At 44.0% G+C, this 27306-nt stretch overlaps 1 protein-coding gene across 7 annotated transcripts; it reads left to right on the top strand.

Annotated features, from left to right (window-relative positions):
* The first annotated feature begins 16605 nt into the window (after nucleotides 1-16605).
* Nucleotides 16606-26619, top strand: LOC129336479 (uncharacterized). 7 transcript variants are annotated; one of them, XM_054989604.1, is made up of 7 exons: nucleotides 16606-16751; nucleotides 17637-17712; nucleotides 20257-20481; nucleotides 20668-20806; nucleotides 21244-21386; nucleotides 21711-21763; nucleotides 23746-26619. In XM_054989604.1, exons 3-7 carry the CDS (start codon nucleotides 20270-20272, stop codon nucleotides 24531-24533), a joined length of 1335 nt encoding a protein of 444 aa, XP_054845579.1. In that variant the 5' UTR covers nucleotides 16606-16751; nucleotides 17637-17712; nucleotides 20257-20269; the 3' UTR covers nucleotides 24534-26619. The 7 variants fall into 7 exon arrangements, with proteins under 7 accessions (XP_054845579.1, XP_054845568.1, XP_054845601.1 ...); XM_054989626.1 differs by lacking the exon at nucleotides 16606-16751 and adding an exon at nucleotides 16759-16862; XM_054989620.1 differs by lacking the exon at nucleotides 16606-16751 and adding an exon at nucleotides 16759-17141.
* The last annotated feature ends 687 nt before the right edge of the window (nucleotides 26620-27306 follow it).

The raw sequence follows: 27306 nt of genomic DNA, 5'->3' as shown, positions 1-27306 counted from the left end.
AAAAACATGGTGAAACTATTTATACTTTTTGAACTTGAATTGCCAAGACTGATGCCTGATTCCTCTGAAAATACTGTAATAGAATGGGCTTCATAACACAGGGAATTTTAAATCTAGTGATTTTAAATCCAGCAGTTTATTGGAATTAGGTTAATTGATTGCCCCAGTTAAAAGGTGGGGTAATTTATGGGGTTGCCAACAGGCCCGGGGGAAAATGCCCAGTCCCTTTAATAGGGGCTTAAAAGGATGTTACTTATCATTTCCCCCCCGGCCTGTTGGCAACCCTACTAATTTTAGACTGGCCTCCGTGGTCTCCCGCCTTCACCTTTTATGGTGACGTATATGTCCAAATGCAAAGGCTTTGTGCCCCCTGCGAAGTCTATGGGCCCTGGGCCTGGACGCCTGCCCCGAAGTCTGGCCCTGACAAAACCACAGGACTGTACTCACTGTCAGGCTCACTGTCCGCTAAAGACAGCTCAGGGCAGAGGCTGAGAAGCCGCATAAGGAGGAAGGAGAACTCCAGACGCATTGCGCAGCCAGCCAGGAGGAGCCAAGGCTTAAAAACCTCGATATGTTGGGATTTAAACCAGTTGGGGTCAGGGCTACTTCCCACGCCTCCCATCTTGCAGTCCGTAAAGGCAGGTGCTGTTCTTGCCGGGAGCAACCAAATGTGCTTATGACTATTTTACCTGGAACAGTACATCCAGTCTGGAAAAGGGTATGGTGGGTGGGTGGACAGTGGGCGTGTTCGGTAGGTTATGTCTGAGAGACAGTGACTGACCCATGGTCAGCCAGCAAGCAGAATGCTTGCGCGTGCAGCCCCCACCCCCATGGGGCAAATAACACCCCCAAGGTTGTTTCAGGTTGAAGAAACGGTGCTGGGGGCAAGGCAGAATGCCTCCTCCCCATGCGCTGCAGTCCCAGCTGAACTGAGCCCTGCGGCTCAGTTTCCCACAGAGAACTCGCATCTGTCATCTTACTGCAAGTTCTCGCGGTGATCACATGATGGATGTAACCTGTAGTTTGGCCCTTCGTGTGCCCTCCCCGAGGAAGGGAATTCTATTGCACCTCTGTGCTGAGACTGAATAGTGTGTTTTCAGTCTGAAAACTGTTTCCCTATTCTATGATTGCATGCGCTGGCAGAGTTTTTTAATGCTGGGTTTCAATTAACAACTTTTGCAGTGAAATCCTAAGCAAAATAGTAAAGAGTCCAGTAGCATCGTTAAGAATAACCAACTTTATTGTAGCGTAAGCTTTTGAGAACCACAGCTTTCTGCGTCAGATGCATCTGACGAAGAGAGCTGTGGTTCTCAAAAGCTTGTGCCACAATAAAGTTGGTTAGTCTTAAAGGTGCTACTGGACTCTTTACTATTTTACAACTACATAATAACATGGCTAATTCCTCTGGATCCTAAGCAAAGTTACTCCAGTCTAAGCAACTCTGCTTAGAATTTCACAGTTAATGCGTGGTTTTTTATTATGTTTTATTTTGTATTCAGGCAGGTTTGTTTTGCTTTGGGCAGGTTCCCTGGAGAGACAGCATAAAAAAATTCTAAATAAATTAGAAATAATTCAATCACTTAGAAGAGGCGTTTAAAAGAAAACAAGCCATTTTTTGGAATTCTCTTGCCAGTAGGTACCACCTTTCCAAATTACCACTACATAGCCTCATGCCCAGTCTTCTGGCCCTGTTGCAGACATGACTTGTCCTGGTGACTCATGGTCACATGTGCTTCCCACTGGATAGGGTCTGACCCCCAGAGTGTGGCCTCTCATGCAACTGACTCACATCCCATAACCTGTACTGCCTGTCCCCAAAGCCTGGCATCTCTTCCATAGGGCCAGGCCATACTTCCCAGATCAGAACAGCATTAAAATGAGACCTTATGACAATACACAAAGCTTGTCTCACAGGGGTAGGGAGAATCAGATCAACCATCCTTTAGTACTTATGGACCTCTGAGTAATGACAATGAAAGAACCTGGATGAGGTGAAATCTGCTCTGGGTCAGCTGTACCATCAAGAATGGGGCTGAAGCAGTAACGTCAGTGGTCACAGCTGTGAAACAGAAGGAAGATTCTAGTTGTAAATGCCTGAGTGTATGTGAGTGAAAGAATGGAGAGCAAGAGATACATGCACTGTGATTCAAAACCAGCCAAAAGTTTCTCTTCAGGTCTCTTCCACATCAACAGTTTGGAAAGGAAAACAAAAGAACATTTACAGATGCTGGTTGTTGTGGATTTTCCGGGCTGTATAGCCGTGGTCTTGGCATTGTAGTTCCTGATGTTTCACCAGCAGCTGTGACTGGCATCTTCAGAGGTGTAGCACCCGTGCTACACCTCTGAAGGTGCCAGTCACAGCTGCTGGCGAAACGTCAGGAACTACAATGCCAAGACCACGGTTATACAGCCCGGAAAATCCACAACCACCATCGTTCTCTGGCCGTGAAAGCATTCGACAATACATTTACAGATGCTGTTGGACGGTAGCAAACAGCAATAGTGAAGAAGGGGGAAGGAACTGGGGAAAATCTGATCTTTTTTTGTCCACAAACAGACGTTTTGGTGCAAAGTCATGTTACCGTAAAAGTCCTTGATTGTTCCTGCACAGAGATTTCACTCCAGTTTAACATCCAAATTCAAGCAATTTTTTTTTTTGGAACCAACACTGCCCCCTAATTACTCTCCTTTCAGGTTTTCCTCATGTTTTGCTGTGATCTTTCTCAAACCTGATTTACTATTATCTTTTTGGAAAGATTGCTGAAAAAGTGCTTTGGTGTTCACACAAGATCTGATTGCTCTTCAAAATGGTAGGAGCCATCTATAGTCTACACAAGTGAAAAATGAAATAATCTGAAAATCTGTCCCATGGCACTCTTCACTCTGGTTTATGATAAAGAGGAAATGATTGAAAATAAAAATGGCCAATATTGTAATGACCATAGAATCATAGGGTTGTAAGGGTCCTCTAGGGTCATCTAGTCTAACCCCCTGCACAATGCAGGAAATTCACAACTACTCCCCCACTGACTGCCCCAGTGACCCCCTATTCCATGCCCAAAAGATGGCAAAACACCTCCACGATCCCTAGCCAAACTGGCCTGTGGAAAATTGCTACCTGACCCCAAGGTGGCGATCAGCATTACCCTGAGCATTTAAGAAGGCAAGAACTGAGCACTGATATTACCCATTCTGCCCTCCCCCTCATGATCTGCCCAGATTCACAGAATCAGCATTGCTGTCAGATGGCCATCTAGACTCTGCTTAAAAACCTCCAAAGAAGGAGAGCCCACCACCTCCTGAGGAAGCCTGTTCCACTAAGGGACTGCTCTGTCAGGAAGTTCTTCCTAATGTTTAACCAAAAGCTCTTTTGATTTAATTTCAACCCATTGGTTCTGGTCCAACCTTCTGGGGCAGTGGAAAACAACTCCACACCATCCTCTATATGACAGCCCTTCAAGTACTTGAAGATGGTTATCATATCACCTCTCAGTTGTTTCCTCTCCAGGCTAAACATTCCGAGCTCCTTCAACCTTTCCTCATAGGACTTGGTCTCCAGACCCCTCACCATCTTTGTTGTGCTCCTCTGGACATGTTCCAGCTTGTTTATATCCTTCTTAAATTGTTGTGCACAAAACTGAACACAATACTCTAGGTGAGGTCTAACCAGAGCAGAGTAGAGAGATACAATCACTTCTCGTGATCTGGACACTATTCTTCTGTTTATACAGCCCAAAACCACATTTGCCTTTTTAGCTACCATGTCACACAGCTGACTCATGTTCAGTGTATGGTCTACTAAGATCCATAGATCCATTTGGCACATAATACTGCCAAGACAAGTCTCCCCCATCCTATAATTATGCATTTGATTTTTCCTCCCTAAATGCAGAACTTTGCATTTATCTCTGTTGAAATTCATTTTATTTGTTTTAGCCCAGTTTTCCAGCCTGTCAAGATCATCCTGTATCCTTACTCTGTCTTTGACCGTATTTGCCACCCCTCCCAACTTAGTATCATCTGCACATTTAATAAGCATTCCCTATATTCCTTCATCCAAATCATTTATAAAAATGTTGAACAAAGTAGGTCCCAGGACTGATCCCTGAGGAACTCCACTTGTCACTCTTCTCCAAGAGGATGAGGAACCATTAACTAGCACTCTTTAGGTGCGATCTGTCAACCAGTTACAGATCCACCTAATAGTAATAGGATCCAAACCACATTTTACCAATTTGTTGACAAGGATATTATGTGGAACTTTATCAAAAGCCTTACTGAAATCGAGATAAACTATGTCTACAGCATTTCCCTGATCCAGCAAGGTAGTAACTTTCTCAAAAAAAAAGAGATCAGGTTAGTCTGACACGACCTGTTCTTGATAAACCCATGCTGGCTCTTAGTAATCACAGCCATCCATTCTAAACGCTCAAGGACTGAGTGTTTTTTTTTCAAATTGTATTTTATTTAAGTTTTTCAATTTTTTTATAATACAACATCTGGAAATTATTAACAGAAAATATTCAACTTCAATTTTAAACAAATTAATAGTGTACTTTTCAGTAACAGCCAACAACTATCAATGTTGACAAGAACATTAACATTAATTAAAACAAATAAAATGATGTAACAATTATTGAAAACACATCTCTGATTTGCAGTGACCAGGTTATAAATTGCCTAGTGGTGTAAGGGTCAGATAACGCTTTTGTAAATAAAACTGTGTAATATTTAAAGATAGGCCAAGGAATAGTATAAGTCTTGTTTCACCTTGTTGTTAGACCATTGTTCATCTTTGGTTAAATAATCAAGTACTGGTAGCCATTGCTCAAGAAAACAAGACTTATGTTTCGGGTTTTCTCTCTGTGCCAGCTGGTCAGAAATCTTCTGCATGACAAAATGATCCTATATGCGACTTCTCCAGTTATTTATGGATGGGATTGATTTTTGTTTCCAGAAGGAAGCTATTGATAATTTCGCTAGTGCCAGAAGTGAGAATACAATATTAAGGCTAGAAGTAGGAATCCCAGGATTTTCCCAATAGCTTAATAATATTACTTCTGGAGACTTAGGTATCACATAACTTGTTATGACCTCAATTTCCTTAATTATTTTATCCCAAAAAGAACTGATGTATTTACATTCCCACCAGCAATGAAAATATGTGCCCAGCTGGCCGCATTGCTTCCAACAGGTGGCTGACTGAGATTGATTGACATGATGGAGCTTGATTGGGGTCATATACCAATGTGAAATCAGTTTTATGGTTTGCATCTTGATGTTTATTATATTTGTACGGAAATTATTTGAGTTCCAAATCATGTTCCATGTATCATTTGAAGGGTCAATTTTGCATTCCTTGAACCAAATATTTTGATAAGACAAAATGTTGCATTCCGCCTCTCCTCCGGAAGAGGCGGAATGCAACTGCCCAATCTGAGACTTTACCATGATGCAATCTGCCTAGTTTGGTTGAAAGAGTGGATGACATTAAAGAATAAGAAACTATTAGCCCTAGAGGGATATAAAAAAATTTTTTGGATGGCACGCATACCTATGGCATGACAAAGTAAAGGTCAACTCGATGTTCCTGCACCATTTTGTACGGAGAAGTTTATATATAATCTGGAAGAAGTACAGAATTTACTTACAAGAAGGAACTCCCTTGTGGGTGGTTCCATATGAGGTGATAGATCCGAGAGCTGTTGATAATGAACAACAATGTTTAACGTATAAAGAAATAACTAAAACTGAAGCATCTAAACTTAGAATAAAGACGCAAGAGGAACTATCACCTAATTACGACTGGTTCCAGTATAGACAGATCAGAGACTTATAATTCGGACTCTGTAAAGGGAGGTATACGAATAGAGAATTCGGAACTAGAGCAGACCCTTCTTAAAGAAGACAAGAAAAGAATATCCAAGGTATACCAAGTACTGTTGAAATGGTATACCGAGGACGAGACAGTTAAAACACAGATGGTGAAATGGGCTATAAATTTTAATAAAGAAATAACAATGGAGGCATGGGAATACTTGTGGAAAACTACAATGAAGACAACGACATGTACTAATATTAAAGAGAACATTTACAAAATGATCTATCGTTGGTACATGACACCAAAGAAGATTGCGCTAGGGAATTTGAACACTTCTAATAAATGCTGGAAATGTAAGAAGCATGAGGGCTCCCTCTATCATATGTGGTGGTCATGTGAGGTAGCCAGGCAGTACTGGGGGGAAATAATAAGAGAAATGAGTGAAATTTTACAGTTTCAAATAAATAAGAACCCAGAACTCCTGCTACTAAACTTGGGAATGGAGGGAATTCCAGCCCATCATAGGACGTTAATATTTTATATGACAGCAGCAGCTAGACTTTTGTATGCGCAAAAATGGAAAGTACGAGAAGTGCCAACTATTGAAGATTGGATCTACAAATTGCTGTATATGGCAGAGATGGACAAGATGACAAGAAAACTGAGAAATCTGGACTCAGGGCAGTTTAACACAGATTGGGAGAAGCTGAAACAATATTTGGAGAAGAAATGGGAGGAAAACTGTGGCAGTTTGAGAACTACTGAAGTATAATAAAAGTATAATAGAGGGGGGTGACTTTACCGGGGGAGGAAGAGATAAATGTGAATTTATAAGCAGTTAGATTAACAGATTGATATATATATAGATATATATAGGTTAATAGATAGAATATTGACAGAAAATAATTAATGATAAGGTTTAAATATAAGGATTGAGTAACCAACAATATTTTCTTTCTTTGATAAGATTTATATAATGCACCAAACTGAATGTACAGAAGAGTCAAATTGATTGACTATGTGATGAGCTATATAGAATTACCACAAAAAGATAGAATGAGTAATATATAGAGAATAAGTCAAATTGTTTGATTTAAATGTAAGATTTTTATGGTTTATGATATATAGGTTTATGATATATAGAAATATTTAAAACTGGAAAATGGGATAAATTGTTTATCCAAGATGGAAACAAAGACTTACAGTTTGGGTATATAACAAGAAAAGTAGTTAAGGATGTACTGCTTAATATAATGGAGAATGTATATCTGTTTTAGATAGAGGAAGTTAATAGAAGTAAGGGAAAAGGGACAAAGGGTGGGAAAGCTGTTGGAAGTCAACAAAAGGGGGGGAAAGGGAGGGGGTTAGAAATGAAAATTTGGGGAAAATTGAATGTAAATGTAAAAATAACGGATTCTAACCCAATAAAAAATTTTTCAAAAAAAACCAAAAACAAAATGTTGCATTTTTGTTTTTCTTCCAATAGAATTGAATTGATCTTAGACAGGATACCCTTCTGTCTTACTGATCTTTCTTTTAAGATTCTTTCAAAGCTTGTTAGTGGCTGTTTGCCCCTTTTCCAGCCATGCCTTCGGCCTGTGGTGGCAGGGGGCAGCTGCATCCTGCACCGTGATATCATCATGCAGGCCTGGGAGCATGCGCATGCTTTGCATGCATGCGAGGGAGAGCAAAAAACTTTGCCGCAATACTTGACTTGCCCAGGGCACTCTCAACCCATGCTACGCCACTGGTGAGACGGGATGCGGCTGCCTCCCCAATCTTGCCACTCACCAATATGCTACTTACTGGTTTAACAAGGTTGAACTGTTAAGAGAATGTGTTACTCCAAGGTGATCCTATTCTTAACCATGGAGTTAATAAATCTTAAAAGGGATTCTAGATCCTGGAATGACCAAGGTCCACCGTGTGCTCTGTGTTTGTGTTCCAAAAGGTTACTCGTTACACAAGAAGATCTGACTGCTCTTTAAAAAGGTAGGGGTGGGAGTTCTGATGCTCAGGAGGAAACATGAGATTTGCTCATTCTGTCTTTCAGAAAGAGAAATGCTTCTGAGAATCAGGCACATTACTCCAGGTGTGTCCTACCTCCACATGGAGCTCTTGCCTGCCACCAAAAAACCCACATAGGTTTTTATTTTTTGCTTCCTGCATGGCATTGTTGTGCTTTTGCTAACTGTCCCTGTTTTCCATGGCTCTGCTGGGTTTCCCCCCAAACCTGCTTTGGTACAATCTTTCCTGAAAAATTGTTCCAGTTCTGATACCCCTTTCACAGACCATTCCCCCCTCCCCTCCACCTCTGCAGGCTTTTTGACATTTTTGAGAATTATGATCAGTAGAAAAGTGGGTACAGTGTCAAAACTAAAATTATTACATTTTTTAAACTGGCAAAAAGCCCACCAATAGTGGCGGTGGGTAGATGTCGGGCCCAAGAGGAATATGGAGTTTCGGCCCGTGCAGAGGCTCCACTGCAAATGAGAGCAAAATGGGAATCTCCTCTCTGCCATATCTATTTCAAGCCCTGCTTCGCTGTACTTCATCCCCTCCAAGCAGTGGTACCCAGCTAGGCCGCCAACTCACCACAGAGTTGGGGATCAATACAGTTTGCGTGGCCACAGCCAGTGTCACAGCATATTCCAACTCCTGGACAAACTGAGTGTGCACCATACAGGTTATTGCAAAAATCCAGTATTGGTTTCATCCAGAGCAAGCAGGGATCCAACTCTATAAAGGAAGAACGGCACAGCATGAGCAGAGAAGTTATTTACACCTTATGAGTGGACTCCTTGGAGGTCTTCTAGCGGAACAGAAGTTAGAGGAAACAGAAAATTAACCCCAAGGATCTCTCCCCAAAGGAAAACTGTACCCATGGATATATTAATGAGATCTGAGCAATCTACAACTGCCCAGGAAACAGACCATGCAGTCATAGTTAATAGTTCTTTTAAAACATTGATTTGATTATCAGCTACAGTGAAAAGGGTAAATTCAACGCTAGGAATCATTAGGGGAAGGAAATTGAAATGGCAAGCAGTGTCATGCTGCTATATCATTTCCTCTATTAAAAGCATAGATATCCTCTGTTCCGATTACTTAAGACAGCCAAACAGCATGCCAACTCCCAAGCATCCAGAAGGGAACCGTTTTCTCCCTCAAATGGGGAAAATGCACACAAAAATCAAGAAGACGGATGACTCTCCTTTAGTCTGAGGGAGACTGAGGACCCGACCCATCCCTGAAGGCGAGTAGGGATCTCTACAGCTTTGTGCTGAGTCTCAGGGCCAAACTAGAAGTGACAGCATCTCTGGATCTGACCTGAGGAGGTCACTGCCATTTTAAAGCCAAAAGCTGGCCATTAAAAATATTAAGGACCTGGTCCTGATCTGGCCTTCAGTACCATCACAGGACAAGATGCTCTTATTCTTTCCTTCTCTGCATGGGGCAGGGAGGCCATTTCAGCACTTGAAAAAGTGGGGAGAACAACAGTGTCTCAGGATCAGGCCTTCACAGTATTTTTAAGTGGCCAGAATTTGGGCCTGGGGACATATCTAGTGCAGCCCTCAGAGAGAGTTGAAAAGCAGAGATCCGGTCACTGGGCTAGAACACACGATGCTGCCTTACACTGAATCAGGCCATTGGTTCAAGGTCAGTATTGTCTACTCTAACTGGCAGCAACCCTCCAGGGTCTCAGATGGAGGTCTTTAATATCTCCTACTAATCTTTTCACCTAGAGGTGCCAAGGATCAAACTTGGGACCTTCTGCATTCAAAGCAGTTGCTCTACCACTGAGAAGGAACTTGGCCATGGTTTATACCACCCATATTTGGTTGGACAAGGCAGTGAGACCTGGCCCATCTCTGGATGCAGCCATCACAGCTGAGTCACAGCTCATTTTTTCAGTGAAGAAATGAAAAATGAGCTGTGAAGAAGTGAGCTGTGACTCACGAAAGCTCATACCCTGCCACAAATTTTGTTAGTCATAGGTGCTGCTGGACTGTTGCCCTTTTCTACTGCTACAGACAAACATGGCTACCCATCTTGAGATTCTCTAGTTTGTTTTAGACATCAGAACCTTAACTTCTTGTACATTAGGACTCTTCTCATAGCACTTGAGCACCTTGGAGTCTCTAAAGGAAACAGAATAGTGTAGTAGTTAGAGTGTCAGCCTGGGATCTTGGGGACCCACATCTGGGAGACCCATTTTTGAATCCCCATTCAGTCATGGAAGTGTGCTAAGTGACTGTGCCAAGTGACTCTCCCTCAGCCTAAGCTTATTTTACAAGGTTGTTGTAAAATTGAGAAGAGGAGAATGGTGTAAGTCACTCTGGCACTCCAGTGGGGGAAAAAATAAAGTACGGGGTAAATAAAGTAAATGAATAAAAAATAATTTATAGCACTTGTGACCGCACCTTTTCATAGCAAGCAAAGGACGAAACCTCAAGCATTAACTGTCAAAACTCTCTCAGTGCTGCTTAGAAATACCTTCCTGTAGCAAAGGCTGATAAAAGAAGCAAAATTATATTTCACCTTTTGAAGGCAGAACAAATGTTTTTAAAAGGTTACTCTCTGATCTTTTGCTGACCTCCTACACATCGTCTTGAAATGAGATGAAAAAGATCCGAACAAAACAGTGGGTGGGCCTGAGGCATCAAATTCTAAAGATATAACGGAAACCACTGAAACGATTTCTCTTTGTAACAGTATTAATTCCATTGCCAATTGTTTTACAATGAACTTCCATGTTCCAAGGCACTGTACTACTGAACACTAGATACATCGTTGTCTTAACTATCAAGTTTTTAACGCTGTCAGGCCTCAGGTGGGTCATGTAATAAAACAGATGGGAGCTTATTTTAAAAGATATGTCTTGGAAGCAAAAGCTACCATCCTCACCTTTATTGGAAATAAGTCCTTAAAAAATAAGAGCAACCACTGGGAATATTATCTTCCTTCAGATTCCAAGGGTCTTTATTTCTTCAACATTACCTTGGTTTAATTGCAGTTTAGTATCCCAGTTTGTATAAGAAAAACAAACTCCAATGTACCCAGGCACCTGAATTTAACTGTCACAAGGAACCAGCCTTTGTTTCAAGGCATGTCAAATCCTGCAAAAATCCGTGTCTCTCTACATGAGAAATCTTACACAGGACACTCAAGTTTAGGGAGACGTAATGTTAGCCAGGAAGTGTAGTTTAAAAAGACAGAGCCGGCTCTTCAGAGGGTTTGTTAATTTCATCTTCACCTCTCCTAAGGCTCTGTCGATTTCACCTCCCCTTGGGGAGACTCAGTTTAACAGCATTTTGTTACAATGTCCAAATGCTGTCACTGGTAAAAGTCATGTGCTTACATTTTTTTTTTCATCTGTGAGATCTTATCTAGTATGTCTGACCCTTAGTGAACCCTCAGTCGCCATCAGGAACCTAAACTGGCAGGTGGCTTGTTAGGCTCTGTCATGATTCTATAGCTTTTTATGGCCATACTAAAGAGTGGGAAGGAACAAAATTAGCTGTGGGTCAATTATGCCGTTAAAGGTCTTGATTGATTGATTGACTGACTGAGCTGTGGGTCATAAGAACATCCCTGCCGGATTGGATGATGGCCCATCAAGTTTAGCATCTCATTTCACACAATAGCCAATGCATTGCCCTGGAGGACCACCAAACCAATCATAAAGGCCTCCCTGGTGTTGCCTTGTGGCACTGGGTTTCAGAGGTTGGTGGGCCTCTTCTACATGAATCTGTCCAACCCCCTTTTAAAGTCATCCATGCTCATAAGCATCTCTACATCCATTGGAGGTGAATTTCACAAAAGAAAGTGTTTCTTTTGTCTGTTCTGAACCTATTGCCTATAAACTTAACCCCTCCCCCCAAGTTCTAGTATTATGGTGGGGGGGGAGATGCTCTCTCTATCCATTTTCTTCACCCCCATGCATAGTTTAATAAATAACTGGTATTTCCTCTTTAGTCATCTTTAAAAAAAAAAACTAAAGACCACAGGGTAACTTTTTTAAATAGAAAAAGTATATGAGCATCATGTCATGGGCAGATAATTTGAAAATGAAGTTATTCTATATGATCTCTCCAATCCAAAATATGCAGCTCAGATTATTTTTTTTCTGTTTAAAAAAGTTACCCTGTGGTCTTTTGTTGGCTTCCTGTGGTTCATCCTGAAACTAGTTCAAAAAGATCTCCTGAAAAGTATTGTGGGTAGCCCTGAGATGTTATTAACAGTACAATCTTATGTATTTATTCCAGTTTTAGCCCACTGAAATCAGTTGGTTTAGACGGTAATACATCTGCAAAGGATTGCAGTGAACAATGACCCTTCAAAGGTTTTACGTGCCTTGGTAACATCCCGATTAGATAGCTGTTATACACTATTACATCTGCATTTGAAGACTGCTTAAAAAGTAGTCAAGAGTTTTAATTGGAGTCTGTTGTGGGGACTATACAACCTCACTGGATCCCATTTTTTTCTCAGACCCAAATCCACGTGCTGGTCCTGACTTTTATAGCTTTAAGAAATTTGGGACTAGGGTACCTTGAAAAGCCTCCCTCTCCTATATCAATCTGCCCATGAGCTGAGATCAGTTTCTTGTGCCTTGCTCCTCATGTCTGCAGTCTCTAAACAAGTCTCCTAGCTATGCCGGTTATGACTCTTTGCTGCCCTCGAACTATAGACTTTTTTGTATTCAGACTCCTCACTTCTGGCATTACAAAAGCTTGTCATTTCTTTGTACATATTGTGTGTGGAATACATGTCATTTTAATCTGCACTGGTGCTTCTTTTCAAATATTTATGGCTGACTGCATAATTGCGAATGTTATTATCATTAATTCATTATTTCTGCCTTTCTTACAAGCTCTCACTTTTATCAAGTTTAATGTTTACTGCTGCTTACTGATCTTTAATTTGTATTTTTAGAAATTGCTGGCTGCTGTTCTGATTTATTATACATGATATGTAATTTAGTAGAATTTTTTTATCCAGTGATGTAAGTTGCCTGAAGTATTGCTTACAACAGAATTGGGAGATAGAAATTTCCTAAATAAATGAATAAATATGTCAAATGCCTGCTGGCTGCTTGGATTCTAGCAACCTGAATAATTCTGATGAGCCTGAGCTCATCAGACCTCAGATCCTACTGGTTAGTACTTGGATGGGAGACCACCAAGGAAGTCCAGGGTTGCTATGCAGAGGAAAGCAATAGCAAGACCACCTTTGCTCACCTCTTGCTTTGAAAACTCCCATGATGGGTTGCTATAAGTCAGTTCTGACTTGATGGCATTTAATTTGTTTGGATTCTTGCAAAAAAACATGGGACCAATATTGCTATCCAAAGCAGATTTCTAAGCCCATCGACCTCATCTTTAAGTCTCTCTACATGAGACATCTTACACAGGGACGCTCAAGTGTAGGGAGACTCAATGTTAGCCAGGAATTGTAGTTTAAAAATATCATTTCGCCTCTACAAGAGGGTAGTTTAAAAAGAGCCTGCAGAGATTGCTCCTCAGAGGGTTTGTTAATTTCATCTTTGCCTCCCCCCAAGGGGAGGTGAAATTAACAGCACTGGCTAACATTGCGTCTCCCTACACTTGAGCGTTACACAAGTAGGATCAAGTGAACGATCTTACGCTTGTTCTCTCAATGTGGATACAAGTGCACTGCTAGGGAGACAGAGTACACTTGAATATAACACCACGTTGAAAGTAAGTCACTTGAGTGTCCCCATGTAAGATGTCTTGTGTAGACTCTCAGAAGAGTGTAGCTTTCCTTAGGATGACGCTACAAGTGAACTTTGGTCTGATTCACCCAAGCACTTCATCTTAAGCTCTTAAACTGCGGGTCATTTTAATGGATAACTTATTCCTTAACTGTTAAGAAATCGCGGCTTGAATCCAGTCAAACATTTCTGTTGACTGAAGGATTCCTGTCAGAACATGGCTTCCTTGCCTCTTTCTTCCTGCTGCAGCCCCCAATCCCTCCCTCAATGCATCTCCTGGGGGGAATGAAGGACTCCCAGGTGGTCAAGAGGTATGCAGGTGGAGGAAGGAAATCAGCAAAAATCACGCCCCTTCCAGTCAGCAGAAATCCTCCATGGGATCCAACTTACACGTATCCATTTTTATTTTTATTTTACAAATTTAAATATACTGGCTGTCCTGAAGGAAAGCTAGCTATAAAAAGGGAAATGTAGACAATGCAAGGCTAAAGCCACCAGGCCTCCTGTTATGCAGCTTTAGACTGCTTCTACATTTGGAGGGTGGAGCCACCAAACCTCTCTGATTTCTTAATGGGGCCCTTTCCTGTACCCCAGCGGGTTACACACACAGGCATGGCAGGTGGCCTGAGGAAGTCTTCCTCAGGCCACCTGCCATTTGTTCCCCTCTGTCTCTCTCATCTTTGACAGATTGCCATTTTGTGCTGTGGGCAACTATGCAGGCTCGCCCATTTCTGTGGCCAATGTTCATGTCTTCTCTCCCTTTCATGTATTCCTAAAATGCTGAAATCCACTGGTGGATATTTGGATTCAGTTGGGGCAAACTTACAGTGGACTTTTCCCAGAATCCACTTTAGACCTCTCTGGATATGGAACGTACCCTCCACATAATCTGAAAGTATAGGAAGACTTTACTAGGCTATTAAGTGTGGCATGGGACACCACCAGTGTATGCCAAGCCTGTTGGGCATAGCAAAATACCTGCCTGCACTCAAGTGAGGGCAGGAAGTAAGAGTCTCTCTACACAAGACATCTTACACAGGGACGCTCAAGTGGAAGATCTTACACTTCTTCTCCCATTGTGGATACACATTCACTGCTAGGGAGACAGAGTACACTTGAATATAAGACCACACAGGAAGTAAGTCACTTGAGCGTCCCCATGTAAGATGTCTTGTGTAGAAAGAATGTCTGTTCTGTGGAGTTTAGGCTTCATACTCCACAGAGTGGTGATCCCTATGGTGGCTCACATGGGCACAATGCTTCTAGCCATTGTTTACCAGCTAGAACCATTGTTTCCTTCTTTCCAAAAGAAAATGGCAAGAGCTGACATTCCTCCAATTCACTGGAAGACAAGGCCCTTCAGAAGACCTCGGGAGACATTACTTTTACAAGGGAACACCTAGTTGTTCATGACAGGATGCTCGGCTTGGAACCTCCAACATTTTGTGCCTCTGATAGGGTTGCCAGCTCCAGGTTGGGAAATATCTGGAGATTGGTGGGTGGGGGGTGGAGCCTGGAGACTGTAGGGTTTGGAGAGACCTCAACGGGGTATAATACCACAGAGTTCACCCTCCAAAGCAGCCATTCTCTCCAGTTCTGCATCCGACAAAGAGAACTGTGATTCTCAAAAGCTTATGCTACAATAAAGTTGGTTAGTCTTAAAGGTGCTACTGGACTGTTTGCTTTTGCCACTACAGACTAACATGGCTAACTCCTCTGCATCTATTTTCTCCAGAGGAATTGATCTCTATCATCTGGAGATCAGTTATAATTCCAGATCTCCAGCCACCACTTGGACCCTCTAAGATGCAATCGCTTATTTATGAATATTTATGAACTTTTTTTGAATATATTCCAGATTGTACTGTCTTGTATCATTTACCTATTTTTCTAGAAACTAGTTTTGTATAATTGAGTGTATCTGATTGTTTATTGTGTATTCCTTGAAGGATTAGTAGGCACTGGCACTTTATTGAATGGAGATTCTCTTATGGTACATAAGAATTCTGAATGGTCACCTGCTCTGTTCATATGGCCTTGAATTTGTCCAGTCTGACCTTGTCACTGATTATATATAAGATCTATTAGAAGAATTGTTTGTTAAGTATAATAAACACAACCTCATATTTATAGAATGTGCCTTAATTTGCTCTAGGCTAGTTAAAGGAATGAATTACATTGCCTTAGTCGTCCCCCCATGGGTCAGTAATGACTCAGTGTTTGCACAGGGGACTACCTTTACCTTTACCTAGACTTTCCTTAATTGTTTTTCTAGTTAGTTTTCACAGCGTTTTGCTTTGTTCTTACTACATGTGTAGCAGTCATTTTCTGGTGGGGCCCGTTACCTGTTCTTAAAATTCCAAAAAAGTCTACAGCTCAACAAGTTTGAGGACCACTGCCATCAAGACTTGTTATCATCACCACACTTGGATGTGCAGGTCTGTGCAAAAGCTTGGCAAGGATCCTCAGGGCCGGTATCCCAATGGCTAGAAAACACCTTTTATGTCTATACGAAAGGATTCCGTTTGGATTTGGTGGAGACATCTGAATCAGTCCTCCGGCCTGGCTTGTCTCATTTGGGTGGCCTGCGTGGGAAAACCAAGCGCTTTGTTTCAGAATGGCTAGACGGGCCAAGACAGGAAGGCCGCGGTCCCCTGAAGGCTAAGCGGTAAGCCGACACAAGGCGAGAGTGTGTGTACTGCTTACACAGCACGGAAACCAAGCCGAGCGTGCCTTTGCTTACTGATCCCCCGCGTCTGGCTGAATGTACAAGGGCCTGAACAACCCCCTGAACCCCAAAGGCTTCCTGGCCCCAGGCAACCTTCTGCTGAAGAAGGGAGCTCTGCCTCTGGAAAGCTTCGCCCTGGAAATCTTGCTGGTCTCTAAGTGGACTCGAATCCCGCTGCTCTACTGCAGACCAGCCCGGCCACCCACCTAAAACTGTCTCCCTGGCCCCCAGGAGGTCAATAAGAAACCAGCACACAAATAAGGAACTTGGAGCCACAACGCCCAGCCTGACCTTTGCACCGGTTTGCGTGCAGAGGGAGGGGGCTGGGCTGGGCTTCCCTCTGGCAGGATTCGGCTGGCCGCCCCCATTCCACCCGACCCCTCCCGGGAGGGCTCCTCTTCCCCTCCACTGCTGCGCTGGGCCGAAAGCTTGGCCAGGGAAGAGCCTCTTCCGCTCCGGGCTAGGTGAGCTCCGTCCCAGCTCCCTGCACTTGAAGCGAGGGGGGCGGGCGCTACGTTGCAGGATCAAAACGGCTGCGAGGGCGGAAGAATGCGCCGAGAAGGACCGAGAGGGCGGTCAGTTCCTGCTCAGCCCCATGCATCCGGCCTCAAGGGCTCCCGAACCTATTACCAAAGCTAAGTTTCCACCCCAGGGCCGGTCGGGCGTCCGCAAAGGGCAGCCTCCTACGCCTACGGGGAAAGCACGAAAAGGCGGCCTGGGGCATCCCGGACGGAACCCGCAAGACGCACCGCCCTCCTGGAGCCAATACTGGCTGCCCCCCCCGCCCCCCAAAACCAGCCCTGAGAACTACAGGAATATTCCAGCACCCACAGAGAGCTTAAAAGCAGAGCCAGGTCTGGAGCTGAGACACTGGATGCAGAAGTGGGGGGGGGGAGTATTCCTGGGGATCTCCAGCCACCATCTGGAGGTTGGCAACCTTGGAGAAAGTAGCTAGCTCGCCATCTGGTAAAGGCTGTGGCTCCGTCTTGGCTTAGGCCAGAGGCTGTCCGGTAGTTCTTGAATATAGAGGAATCCCCTGCCTAGAGGAATAGCAAGTGCAGATCTTCTGGCCTGTCCCTTTCTTCTGTAGTATAGCCTACCTTGCATTCGTTCCACATTCTTCTTCCCCTCTTACCCTGATCCACACAGAGAGGAGTGACTAGGTAGGAAGGACTGTGCAACTACAAATTGCCACGGAAGGTTGCATTTTCAGATTGCTTTTGCACATTTTAAACTCCCTGCAACTAGTAGACTAGCACCATGCTAGTTTTGTGTTTGCATGCAACAGAATATGCGGAGCTCGGATCCAGTACTTGCAATATGACTCCTACCACCTTGTTCTCCTGCAGGGCTTTTCCCCCCTGGGGATACAAGCACCAGCACCTCTTTTAGCTGGCAGCCTTGGGCACCAAGGCAGCGAACATTGTGAGTACCGCACCTCTTGTAGGAAAAAGCCCCACTGTACGTAAGTGAATCAGGTCATACCGCAGTACACTTTCCTATAATTGGGTTGTAGCGATGCAAAATTAACGGAAAGAAACTGAAACAAACTGGTCCCCTGGGTGAGGGATTCTATTCTCTTCCTTGTTTTTGCGCTTTGAAAGGTATGGAATGGGTTAACCAGTGTATTGGTGCCTGTATAAAATGTCATTTTCCCCTATTCCAAACAGGGCCTGCTGTTTGTTTTTTTTAAATACCTTGAAAGATAAAATTACTGAGCTAGTTCATTTTTTTATAGAAGTCCCCAGGTTAACATCTTAGTCATCACTGTCGTATCTGCACCAGGGTTACCGGATGGATGGTTTTTTTAGCCGTTGCAGGAGAGGGGATTTTATCATGCACAGCTAGCTGCTGCATCTCCTGCAGTAAACTACACCTCCCAGGCTTCCCTGATCTGCACATACTGCAGGAGCTCTGCTGTACTCCTTTGTATTTTCTCCAGAGCAGAAGATTTGCTGGGGCTGCCTCTGATCATAGAGAAGAGAGCCTCTCTGGCATCAGGGACATTTTGTCTAACATACTTGGATCCCACCTTTCCTCTTAGGAGCTGAGAGCTTTGTGCTTATTTTCTCCTTGCAACAATCTTGTGTAGTGGGTTAGGAAACTGGCCAAAAATCACCTACAGTGCCACCCTATGCAAATCTATTCCAGTCTGAACCCAATTGGCTTTGATGGGAGTAACTCTTCATAGGATTATGTTTTAGTAAGTAGTAGTAGTAGTAGTAGTAGTAGTAGTAGAGTTTATTGTTTGTAGCCAAAGGCCATTACAATCCAGATACATAAAACAGTCTAACATATATAAAAGACTTGTATATACAAATCAGCAATTAATCATATGTACAGGTATTGACAGATTAAAATTATCTAGGCAGAAAATACCAATCAAATAAAAGCATTACTATCACTGGAAACAGCTCTAGCCCAAATTTTCTTGGCTGCTGAAGCAAAAAGAGAGGCTATAAGAAACAAATGCAGCAGTATCAAACAGGAGAAAAAGCAGCTTCTCGGAGTCTGAAGAGGAATTTAAACCAATTAAAAACTCTGCTAGGAATTTAGTCCTTGGCTCTGCATAGAGTGGGCAGGATAATAGGTAATGTGGTAAATCCTCCACAACATGGGCTCCACAAATACAGTAGCGAAGAGCTTGAGGTATTTTGGTGTAACAACCAGCTAACAGCCCTGTGGCATAGTTTGAAACCTAATTGAGGTAAAGGCTGTTCTAAGGTTGTAGGGAAGGATATTAACCAAGTAGGGGGCTCTAACACGATCCCTCTTGAATAGTTTAAACCATTGGGAGAATTTAGAATAGGAGTAAGCTTCATGGCAGAGTGGGGGATTCAAACCCAAGTAGCTTTGACTCAACGCTCTAAACACTTCACATACTGTTTTTTAGCCCTGCCTACTTTGCAAAAGCCTCTCATATTCTCCCACAAGTCACATTTCTGTTCTAAGCAGTGGTGTACACAACCCTAATTGGAACCGTACACAGAGATGGAGTGATGCTTTGCAGACTCTTGTGTGTCTTTGCAGTAGTTTGCTAAATTTTGTCCTCCTTTGGGGTGGGGGGCAGGCTACAAATGTAATCCGTTTTAGAATGTTCTTAGTTCAAACTCTGTTGCTCTTTGTGGCTTGACATAAAACATGCAGTCATCTCTTAACTTATGTGTTTACTTCATTTATACCCCACTTTTTTCCCCAATGAGGAGCTAAAGTGGCTTACCTCATTCTCTCTTCCATTTTCTCCTCACAGCCACCCTGTGAGGTAAGGCTGGGCTGAGAGAGAGTGAGTGGCCCAAGGTCACCCAACAAGTTTCCATGACTGAGTGGTGATTTGAACTTGGATCTCCCAGATCCTAATCCAACACACTAACAACTACACCACAGTGGCTGTGTTGATCGCAGGGGTCATTTAGAAAAAGAGCTGGAGGAACTCATTAGCATAAGTCATTAGCATATGCCATGCCTCTTGCCATCACCAGAAGTGTGTCATTAGTATAACTGATTTGCATATGCCATACCCCCTGACATCACCTATCCTGGCTGTTTTGGACCCAACCCTGGCCATTCAGGGCCGAAAGTGGGCCCAAAATGGCAAAAGGGGGCTGAAAATGGCTGAAAAGGGGCCCAAAATGGTCAGGATCAGGCCGCTGATGAGCGGGAGAGTGATCCACCACCCGTCAGAAGCCTGATCCAGGCCATTTCAGACCCAATTCAGGCCGAAATAGGCCCAAAATGGCTGAGAGTCAGGTGGGCGGGGCCACCTGACATGTGACCTCTTTGAGGAACTGCTGGAACTGCGTTCCTGTGCGTTCCCCCTCGAAATGAGCCCTGGTTGATAGACTTGGGACTGTTATTTGTCACTCTCTTCCTTGTGATGCCAAAGAGAAGTGGGTGCATTTTAGTGAGTGGGCAGAATCCAGGCCTCTGGAGGGCAATGGGGCCTTCATTTGTATACTTTCTTTCCTTCAGGCCCTGATGCAAGATGGCGTCAAAGAGGCTGCGCGTGGCTGTGATTGGAGCGGGAGCAGCAGGGCTGTGTGCTGCCCGCCACGTCCTCAACTACCCTGACACTTTCCTTCCTCCGGTGGTGTTTGAGGCGTCTGATCAACTGGGAGGCACCTGGGTTTATACTGAGCAGAGCGGGGAAGATGCTGAGGGATGGCCCATCCATTCCAGCATGTACCACGATCTCAGGTAGCAACTGAGGCTCTGTCTGTCAGTCTCTGAGGTAGAGTGTATGGAGCCTGTGCAGGCCGATGGGTGTGATGTTTCAGAGGGGGGAGTGGCCGCAATGCATTTTAAGTAGGCAAGGGATGGCACAGGGACCAGAGGCAGGTTGGTACTAATTGGGGGGTGGGATGTCTCTTCTTTGGCTCCCAGGACCAACCTTCCCAAAGAAGTCATGGCCTTTCCGGATTTCCCCTTCAACCCATCACTGCCATCATTTGTGCACCACTCAGATGTGCTGGCCTACCTGGAAAGCTACGCAGAGCACTTTGGCGTCCAGGACCATGTCCAGGTGAGACTGGGGGTGGGGGCACAGTAGGGGCCTTGGAAGGTATCCCTGGTGGGCTGAGCAGAAGCACATGCTTCTGTGAGAACTTGGGTGGAAGCTGTGTCGGGGTAGTATGCTGGACTAAGCCATGAAACCTGTATAATCTATGAGGTTATACAAAAGAGTGTCTTTGAGCATGCACAGAGTGCATTAATCTCACCACAGAATAACCACAGCCAGTCGCTAGCTGTAGAAACAGGCTTCAGTCTTTTGTTTAAGGGCAGGTCATGGCATATTCTGAGCAGCTCTTTCCACAGCTCTCCTGGCCTGGAGCAGTGGCTTGTCAGGACCCAAACCTCCTTATGCCAGATATCACTTTCTCTCCCTGCAGCTGAGTCTTAGCTGATTTCCTCCTGACCTTGATGACTCCTGTATCTGACTTCTTTTCCTCCCTACTCAAGTTCCGGTGGCAGGTGAATGACGTTAGGCCTGTGCTAGGGGACCAGGGCACTGCAAGTGGCTGGGATGTCAAGGCAACTGTGCGGGGGTCAGGATTGACACAGCATGTCTCGGAACATTTTGATGCCATCATGGTCTGTACTGGGTGAGTTCTGGCTAGTGGGGGATCATCTAGGTAATCAGTTGATCGTGCCTGAGCAGAGGGCAGAACTGGATAATAGGTTGTTATTTGCCAATGCTAGGATGCTAGGTTTTAAGAGGCACGTCTTGGGCCCAAGGAAGCTTGAATACACGGGTCCAGGACAGAGGACCACCACTGCCAACTAAACCAGGCAGAGGGATGGCCCAGCTGCATTCCCTGCATCTTTGCAAACCATTGAAGCAGAAGGGAGTTAACTGGCTCTGATGCTTGGCACACACATGTACACAAGTCCTCCAACTCACGTCCCTAACATTCTTGTTTCTGCAGTCATTACGCCATCCCATTCATACCACCCATTCCTGGTCTGGACAGCTTCCAAGGTAAGGCCTAAATCTTGTTCATTCTGTCTTGGACAAAAGAATTTCTGCTTCCCATAACCAAGCCTCTGATCAACTAGGCTGCATACACACACTGAAGATCCCCCATTGAGCAGCCATTGCCACGGAGAATACAGAGGCATTTTCAGCAGCAGCAAAGTGCCCACATCGGGCTATTTCCGTGGTCATTGCCATGGTGCCACTGGAGATCTTTTTTTTTTTAGTTTTTCTTTTTTATCTTTGTGGTTCCTATGTCTCTATAATGCTACATCAGTACAGCAAGAACTGATTTAAAAACAAAAAACCCTCCAGAGGCACAGGGGTGGTGGTGTTAGAATATTGCGGGCACAAGAGGGATGATGACAGTAAACTGGTGCCAATCTTGGTGGGAGGTTTAAAAATGTGTATGTTGCCATCCAGATGGTGTGCATTCTTTCAGAAAATATCATAGCAAGGCAGATTTGGGAAAGGTCAGAGGAAAACGGGAAACCGCCCAACATGGATGGTTGGTGGATGACATGTGGATCCTCCAAAAAAACACCAGTTTGTAAGCCAAGGCAGAGCAAAACAGCCATGTGGATTTAGCTCTAGTCCTATAAATCCTAGAATATATTTAAAATACACTGGACCCCTCTCATCATGTACTGGGACAACTGATGTCACCCTCATATTCGAAATAAATAAATAGATATGCTAATCTGTTGTCCCAATTTTTGCTAGAGTTCTTGGGTCATTTTTCTGAGCTCCTCTGATGTCTCCTGCAACTCTGCCACTACATTCTCACAAATCCCTGTATGCCAAATGAGGGAGAAACAGGGATCTACCCCATTAAAATAAGACACATTAAACTTCCTTAAAAAAAAAAAAAGCAAAAACCCCTCATCTGAGGGAATTGTGAGTTACTTGTGCAAATATGAAGGTCTTGGTTGGTGCTGGCTTTTCTACGATCCTGGTCCTGCGTTATTCACTGGATGTCTCATAGTGTTATGATTGCATTTTTTAAAAAATTCCGTCATCTGTCTTGAGTCTCAGTGAGAAAGGTGGGCTGTAAATAAATAAAATAAATATATTTATAGAGCTGGCCACTCTTTTCTGGAGGAAGAATGATCTGAAAGGAGAACCATTTCCTAGCAAGTGTAGAGAGCTTCTGATACCTGTAGGATATGGAAGAATTGTAACTCTAGGAGGAGGTTGCATCAGAATTTATTTATGTGTTTAGATATTTATACCTCACTTTTCTCCCGAATAGATATCCAAAGCTGCTTCTCCTCTCTTCCATTTTATCCATTGCTAGCCATTCCCTTTCCTGTCTTCTCTTGGTGGAGCTCTTTGGGAGAGCCACTAAGCAAAGTTCTCTTTGCCAGTAGCTTGGATGAGTACCAATAATGTACTCACACAGCACTGTACGAACATTCCAAGCTTCCTTAAATGGAGTCTAGTCCAGTTTTATCGGCTCTTACTGGCAGCAACTCTCCAAGGTCTCTGGCAGAGAAAGGCCTTTCCCAACAGGGTAGGGGTTGTGGCTCAGTTACAGAGCATCTGATTTGCATGCAGAAGGTACCAGGTTCAATCTCCATCATCTCTGGTTAAAAGAATCAGGTACTATGTGGTAGACTTTGACCTCAGACTTTGGGTCTTGATAGACTAGTGGTCTGACTTCATATAAGGTAGCTTCCTATGTTCGTACATGTTAACGGCTACTTGAGCTTCTTTAACTAGAGATGCTAGGGACTAAACCCACGTATGCCCTTCTTCATGCAAAGCCTGTGCTCTACCATTGAGCCATGGCTCCAGAAACTATAATAAGCTTCTGCAAAAGAACAGAAAGGAATGCTGGTCCTTGGGAACCTTTGTAAAGGGTAAAGAGAAGCAACTTGAACAATGGGTATGTGTCAGATGTGAGAATTGTATTCGCAAGAAGAGGATAGGAATGCCCAGCTTTCCCCTTGAGTTTCTGCCAACTCCATCTCTTTCCCCCTTTCTAGGCTGCCTCCTGCACAGTCACTCGTACCGGCGCCCAGAGCCCTTTGCAGGTTTGACTGTGGTGCTGGTGGGTGCGGGTGCATCAGGTGTTGACCTGGCAATGCAGCTGTCTCCCGTGGCTGCTCATGTGGCGCTCAGCCACCAGGGGCCTCCTGTGTGCGGCCTACCTGAAGATATCCTGCAGGTGCCCCGGCTCTTGAAGGTGGTGAAGGAGATGGTGGTGTTTGTGGATGGCTCAGTGCTGCAGCCTGATGTCTTGATTCTCTGCACTGGCTACCGGTACCGCTTTCCCTTCTTGACCTTGGCCCGGCTGGGCTTACAGGAGACAGAATATGGTGTGGGCCCCCTGTACCGGCACCTGCTTGCCCCCCAACACCCTTCGCTGTTCTTTATTGGCCTCTGCCAGCAAATCTGCCCCTTCCCACACTTCCACTGCCAGGTGCTGTTTGCGCTTGCAGTGCTCCGAGGCCACTGCCTCCTTCCTTCTGCGGCGGAGATGGAAGCTGATGCCCAAGGGCAGCTAGACCGGTATCTGAGGGAGGGGGGATTGGCTCGGCATTTTCTGAGGCTCAAGGCTCAACAGTGGAGCTATGCAAAGGAGCTGGCCAAACTTGCAGGCTTCCCACCTTTACCTCCTGCAGTCCAAGAGATCTATGAAGCAGTGCGTGCCAGACGGCTCCACAATGTGGGCACCTATCGCAATGTGAACTATCGCCTGTTAGGCCCTGATGCTTGGGAACAGGTGTGGGATTCTGGCAAAGCCCCGGAAGGTGATGGAAATGCAGAATGAAGGTAATCTGTTAAGGATTCTATACCCTCTGTAGAAGGGAGAGGACTCATTTGTGGCTTCCCACCAGTCATAAAAGGAGCTGGACTGAGAACAATAAAGTTGAGACAGAAAACAAGAATGAGCCCAGCGGCATCTTAACAACTGACGAATGCATTGTGACAGTGGGAGTTTGTGGGAGCAAAAGTGTGAAATAGACAATGCACATGGTGGATATATATAGCTGTGAGTGGGTGTATGGAGATCTGTTTTGCGAGGTGAGTTAAAAAGGTAAATGGATGGCTTCCAACAACAGCGTCATGTAGATCAAAATTAATAAGGTCCTGATTGTGAGTCCAGGCACAAGCGACCCAAGCAGTATTTAATTTGCACAACAGATAGGTGACGGTTCATAGCAATCTAGCCAACCCTACTCTGCTTGAGCCGGAAGAAATTGGGAGTCCTCCCAGATTAGTACAAGGGTCCATCTAATCTTGCTTTCTGCAGTGACCAGTCTGATGCCTTCAGGAAGCTCTCAAGACAGCATCCCTCTCCTAGTTATTTACACGTTCCCTTCTGTGACCAGCCTTGAGAGTATACAACTTCTGAACCTGGAGAGTCCATTTAGCTAGCCTGGCCTTTGATAGACCTATCCTCCAAACAATTGTCTAATCCCCCTTTAAAGCCCTTGGCCATCACCACATCTACTGGCTGAGCATTCCATGCATTAATTAGACATTCTGGGAAGAAGTACAGAGGCAGGATTTGAGTCCAGTGGCATCTTCAGGGTGTAAGCTTTCAAGAGTCAGAGCTCCCTTCAGACAGAAGAAGAAGGACTTTACTGTTGTCTGTCTTGAACCACTGGAGTAGCACCAAAAGCTAGTATTGTGGGAGGAAGTTTTATGTCCATCAAGGAAGTCTAATTCTACAGTCTTCTTTCCTGGTTGACTTCTTATGAGAACTGGTAACCTTGGAAGGCCAGAAACACTAGAAGGGTGCCACTAGGGCTTATGGGCTGTGGTATTTTCCACACAGGAATTGGCTGGTGTGCTTTCCTTGGGGCTGCTGTGGTTGCCAATATAGCACAGCGGCAACAGGGCTTCCATTAAAGTAGATGTCTCTACATTTTTGCTGCCCCTGCAATGTCTGTCTCCTCTCCTATACCATCAGGTGGGGGGGGGGCAGGGGCTTTTCACTTTTTAAAAAAATCAGCAGCTGACATCTCATTATAGCATTGTAACGGTCTATCAGGATATGCTAATTCTCAGCTTTCATTTAAAGAAAGATACAAGGGGAAGGCATATGTCTTCAACAAAAGGAACTATAGACTTGCTTTATTTTTAATGAAGCTGGGGATTCAGAGAACTTTATAAGCTAATTGTTATAATTCTGTAACAATATTAAGTTGGTGATTAGAGAAAAAAGCCCTCTGCGTTGTGAGGAAAAATGGCTGCTGCAGGGTACTGGGTCAGGGGAAATGATGTGAATGTGGGCAGGGTGGGTAAGGGTCGGATTTTCCTGCCCGCATGGGCACCGTTGCAGCTTTGTTGCAATCTTTCCCCAAAAAACTGCAGCAAATCAGGTTTGAGAAAGTTTGCTGGAAAACCTCAAGGTACAAAGAAGCACCAAGATGTGGGAAAGCGTGAAAATAATTTGTTTCACAATATCAAGGCCAGGACGAAAAAAAGTCTGTACGTAGCCTTTCTGAGAGTGGGGAGTCTCCAACCTATGCAGTGCTTTGAACATAAGAATCAAACCATGCCAGCCTAAGCAAGTCTCTTCGGACTCCTACTCAGGTCTATCTAGCGGGGCTCACATGCAGGAAACGGTTCTTAAGATTGCACTTAAGATTCTAGTCATCCTGTAAACATGATTATTCTTTGAGTGGATCTCCTTATGTTTTAATCCACTCTTATTGCAAAAGGGTTTAAGGTAAATACAGTGCTCTTTCTTCCAAAAAGAAAAAAAATAACAATAAGAACTAGTTCAGCCAAGTTTGTGAAAAAAATGGATCTTTATCAGTTTTTTTGAATAACAGATTTAATGAAATCCTATGTTATACTTACATGTTTAATAAACATTTTAAAAGGGCATACGCTCTTTGAGATTAGTGCTGCTCTGCATTTTTGTTTTGTTTAACTCACTGTAAAGACTGTGTTTTTGACGCAAAGATATCTGAAACACCCCCTTCCTCTTTGTTCCATAATTTCACACCATTTCTGTACACCTGTGTACAGAAGTCCCCTGTTGTGTGACTGCTTTGATGTTATCTTTTGAATTTGAAAGAACAGTTCTCACTTTTTTCCTCTCTAGCTGAGACCAGATGCATAACCCACAACAAAATACTCTTGTTAAAAAAATCCCTCACAGTGTTCTGATGTGCAGAAATGCTGGACTTTAAAAACAACTGCGGAGTTAAAAATATGCTCTTCAAAGTCCACTGCTATGCAATAATGCACATTCAAAGACTTTACTCCAGGGTGCTATGCACTGGTGTACATAAATGTCTGGAAGTGCACATCACTTGTGCTGCTAAATTTTGTGCGTTTGAAATATCTTATGAAAAACTTACTGAAAATGCTGCTACAAGGAATGTGACAACGTTTTTGAAATTTGTCCCAGCCAGTCTAGTGACTAGATCCCTAGGCCCTGTTAGATCCATCATGAGCAAATCTGGGCAAGAGGATCTGTAAATTACCTGTGTCTATCAACATGCCCTGACCTGGGTAGCCCAGGTGAGCCTGATCTTGTCAGATCTCAGAAGCTAAGCAGGATCGGTCTTGGTTAGTAATTGGAT

The sequence above is a fragment of the Eublepharis macularius genome, chromosome 1 (assembly GCF_028583425.1).
Source record: "Eublepharis macularius isolate TG4126 chromosome 1, MPM_Emac_v1.0, whole genome shotgun sequence".
NCBI lineage: Eukaryota > Metazoa > Chordata > Lepidosauria > Squamata > Eublepharidae > Eublepharis > Eublepharis macularius.
Note: the sequence above shows the minus strand (reverse complement) of the source record. Positions and strands in the feature narration are given on the sequence as shown.

What these genes read in the sequence shown, in the direction of transcription:
- LOC129336479 (XM_054989593.1), top strand. Translation starts at nt 20,270, where the DNA reads ATGGCGTCAAAGAGGCTGCGCGTGGCTGTGATTGGAGCGGGAGCAGCA. An exon ending in GCGTCCAGGACCATGTCCAG is followed by an intron (nt 20,807 to 21,243) that starts GTGAGACTGGGG and finishes TCCCTACTCAAG; the next exon opens with TTCCGGTGGCAGGTGAATGA. An exon ending in GCCATCATGGTCTGTACTGG is followed by an intron (nt 21,387 to 21,710) that starts GTGAGTTCTGGC and finishes TTGTTTCTGCAG; the next exon opens with TCATTACGCCATCCCATTCA.